General features: G+C 49.3%; 1 protein-coding gene across 1 annotated transcript in view; it reads right to left on the reverse strand.

The window, feature by feature from the left end:
- The window catches only part of LOC104502076 (phosphofurin acidic cluster sorting protein 2-like), a gene marked incomplete at its 5' end in the record, with an annotated part of 12,213 nt that overhangs the window by 8,309 nt on the left and 447 nt on the right, over window positions 1-3,457 (reverse strand). The window contains 2 exons of the mRNA XM_010145995.1: window positions 2,184-2,335; window positions 2,952-3,011. Coding sequence (XP_010144297.1) covers window positions 2,184-2,335; window positions 2,952-3,011 — 212 coding nt within the window. The remainder of the gene's footprint in view (window positions 1-2,183; window positions 2,336-2,951; window positions 3,012-3,457) is intronic.

The raw sequence follows: 3,457 nt of genomic DNA on the forward strand, positions 1-3,457 counted from the left end.
TGTCTCCACCCCTCCAATCTCTGCTACACTATCTCAGTATCACTGTCACCATCCTGTACAGTCATTACTCTCTACCTGCCTTTTCTCATCCAGCAATTTAAAACCATACAGATTACGTTATTAACTTCAGAGTCAAACCGGAGAAATACCTAAGTTTTCTAATAATTGATCCCTTAATCAACATCTTTCCCACACTCCTCTGTACTGTCTCAGTAATCCCACCTGAACGTGCCACTGGCACCTCAAAAAGGTATCTTCATCCCCTCTTTTTTTCTTAGACATTGGATATGTCAAGATGGTATATGCTCAGTCTGGCTTTCAACATTCCAACACTTCCCCATGGAAGCCGTGCCTGTTTCTGCCCTCTCTCACTCGCAATTCAGAAGCTTTCGTCCCTAGAGGATGTGTCACACTGAGCACAGAGCTCTTCTGCAATTCTCAGCTTTCCCTGTTCCGTAGTTTAAAGGCTCTCTTATAGGCATGATTGAGATTTAGGTAAATCCCAGCCCTTCTGAACAGCCTCCTCCTATTTTCAATTATTTAGCCTCCTCTTCCCCATCCATTTTCCCAATCACCTTTAGAGACATTTGCTCCTTCACCTCTGATCTTCAGTCAAAGGCTTTGAATACTGAGGTCGTACCTAACAGCCTCAGTCCTAGCCCCAGTGCAGGAGCAGTCTCCAGCTGAGATGGCGTCCCTGGCTGATCAAAGTACGGCTATCTGCTCCCAGCACCACTGTCCCAGTCCAGGGCACTGGCCACTGCTCACCCTTAAGGACTACCTTAATGGCCTTGCTCCTCAGAGACCTTAACAGTGTCTAGCAAGGTTGTCTATGACAATAAGTAAATCCAACATGAGGATCACATCTGGAATTTACAGCTGGGCTGGGAGGTCATCACCAGCTGAGAAGGCTAGGCAAGGCCTTGGAACCATGCGGTCTGCACTAAGGACCTTGGCGGTTGGTTCCACATCTCCTTAGAAGAAGCACAGGCCCAGTAATCTGAATTCAAGGGGATACACATTCAGCACTGACAGAAGCTGAGGCACTAGAGGGCAAACCAAGCTAGGGGCACTTTGTGAACAGGCTGAAAAGCATCCCAGAACCCAACAGGCTGTCCTGCCAGAGACAGCAGCAAACACCCAGGGAAGCCTGTAACGGTAGGTACAAGCACAAACCAGCACCTACTCTAGGGTGCTCTCCCAACGACCAGATGTTTCTGAGCAGGCACTTGAAGAACAGGGCAGGGGGGAGGGGTATCTTATATTTAAATACTCTCAACTTTGCTTACTGTCTACATAGTTTATATACATAAACCGTTATCTGACTACAAAAAGACCTTCCTTTTTCTCTCACAGCACCTTTGCTTCCTTTGATGAGAGACCATGTGAAACTCCCACGTGCCTGCTGTCTTCTTCACAATGACTTGTGGGTTAGTGGAAAATATGACTTCCTATTTCTTCCCCAGTGTCCCATGGGGCACTGCTCTGAATCCAGCAGATTTAACTTCAAACAGTTTGCCTGTGACAGACCAAGTCTACTAACCCTGCTAAGCAGCTTCAGCAGAGACTCTAAATAACTCAAATTACACCAAACTATAGAAATAATAATGACAGGTAAGCTTGGTTTGGCTAGAAGAGACCCAGCACACTGTGAGGCAGTCACTGGAGACCTCTGCCAAGTCAGTAGTGTTTGGCAGAGCACGTCAAGCTACTGGGTGACTGGAGAATGGAGAGAGGAACATTGCTGATGGTTACTAGTCACATTTCTCCACCAAGGGTGGGAACATAGCACGCAGATCTCACAAGGACACAAAGACTAGCTCAAGCAGTCAGAAAGTGCTCAAAGACAGGCATGCTTCAATGGGGAGGGCCCTGAGAAAGCCAGGACTGCCAGGAGAAAGATATGAGAGCTAGGAGCAGCAGGACTTAGATCAAGTAGGTACTCTTCCAGCAGATCAGTAAATGTCAGGTGCTGGGCTGGCAGGAAATTAAATGAGACTAAATGTGAAGGAAGCCAGTTTTAATGGGGAGTTTTGAGTTTATTACACAGCATAGGCAAGTGAGAAGCTCAGTGATGCCAACAGAAGACAGCGATGGGAGTGGAGACAAGACAATACCTGCATTAGCACAAGCAACTGCCCAAGAGACTGTGCTGTTGGCCTGTGACTTCCTGCAACCCTTACCTCAGGGTGGGCTTGGGTGTGCTGTGCACACTCTCATTGTCCTCAATCTCCGGGCCACTGTCACTGTTATTGCACTCTTCCAGGCTGTCATAGAGCAAGCCCAGGTCTTCCTCCGCCTCCTGGGTCTGGTCTACAGGGTCAGAGTCCAGGACCTGTGGGACCAAGCCCAGAGGGCAATGAAGAGATATGGAGTCACCTGTACCCCAGGCATGTACAGGCTCCCTCCCAGCCATGAGGCACACCACGGCAATGTTCCCACCTCAGGGAGCCAAATCCAGCCTGTGGAAGAAGTAAGCGACACTGATATTGCGCCAAAGGAGGGTGCCATGAGCATGACATCCAAAAGAGTCTCAGACATCCATTACACTTACTGCAAGTTAAGACACCTGGGAGGACCTCCACTGGCTGTACTGCACACTCCCTGCAGGCTGCCAGTCAAGGCCAGTCAAACCCAGGCTGATGTTAGCCTGCTCCCAGTCATGAACAGGATTGCCCCTGCTACGCCAGCTCCTGGGACAGCAGCCTTTTTCCCCTGGCCCCTCTCCCAAACGGGAAGGTGGTTTTGATTTGAGCATGACCCTCAGAGCTGCCTTCTTGAGGCAAAAGGCTCTGGAAGAGCCAAGGTCCAGTCTGTGCCTTGTTTCTTTGGTAACACACCCAAGCACCCGCAGCTCATGCCTTTTGCTCCCAGTAAGTGGGATCCAGCACTCTGACACCTACACATCTGCAGAAGACACTGCCAGGTGGAGCAGCCTTCCTGCTTCTTACCTCCTCCGTCACTTTAAACCTCTTCAGCAAAGCCACAAATTTCTGCTTGAAGTTTGGTTGCTAAAACAAAACAAGGGAAGAAAATAGATCAGCAAAATTACCAAACCTCATTCCAAGATGACTAATGTTCTGGCCACAGTTGCTGTCTTTAACATGCTATTGGCTCATTTCTGGGTCCACAGAACCAACGTCAGCTACCATCTCCCTTGCTCTTTAAATTTGCTGTAGGCTTTGGACTAAATCAGGGCTCTGCAAAAAGTTGCTGTGGTGGGGCATGAGGGAGGGTGCAAGGACTCAGGCTCTCCCTGCTACGGGCTGGAATAGCACTTTCTCTCAATACCATCTGGTTGAGGAATGCAAGAAAAGGTGTGGAACAAACTCAGGAAGAAGGTGACCAGGGACATGCAGGGCTGAAGCAGATGGGGATGAGGAGACACTTAGGAAGCAGGGGGCTGGCAGGGCAGCTCCCCGCTTCCGCTGACAGTTCACCCTTCCTTGCACCAACC

The sequence above is a fragment of the Buceros rhinoceros genome, unplaced genomic scaffold, assembly GCF_000710305.1.
Source record: "Buceros rhinoceros silvestris isolate BGI_N320 unplaced genomic scaffold, ASM71030v1 scaffold25940, whole genome shotgun sequence".
Lineage (NCBI taxonomy): Eukaryota > Metazoa > Chordata > Aves > Bucerotiformes > Bucerotidae > Buceros > Buceros rhinoceros.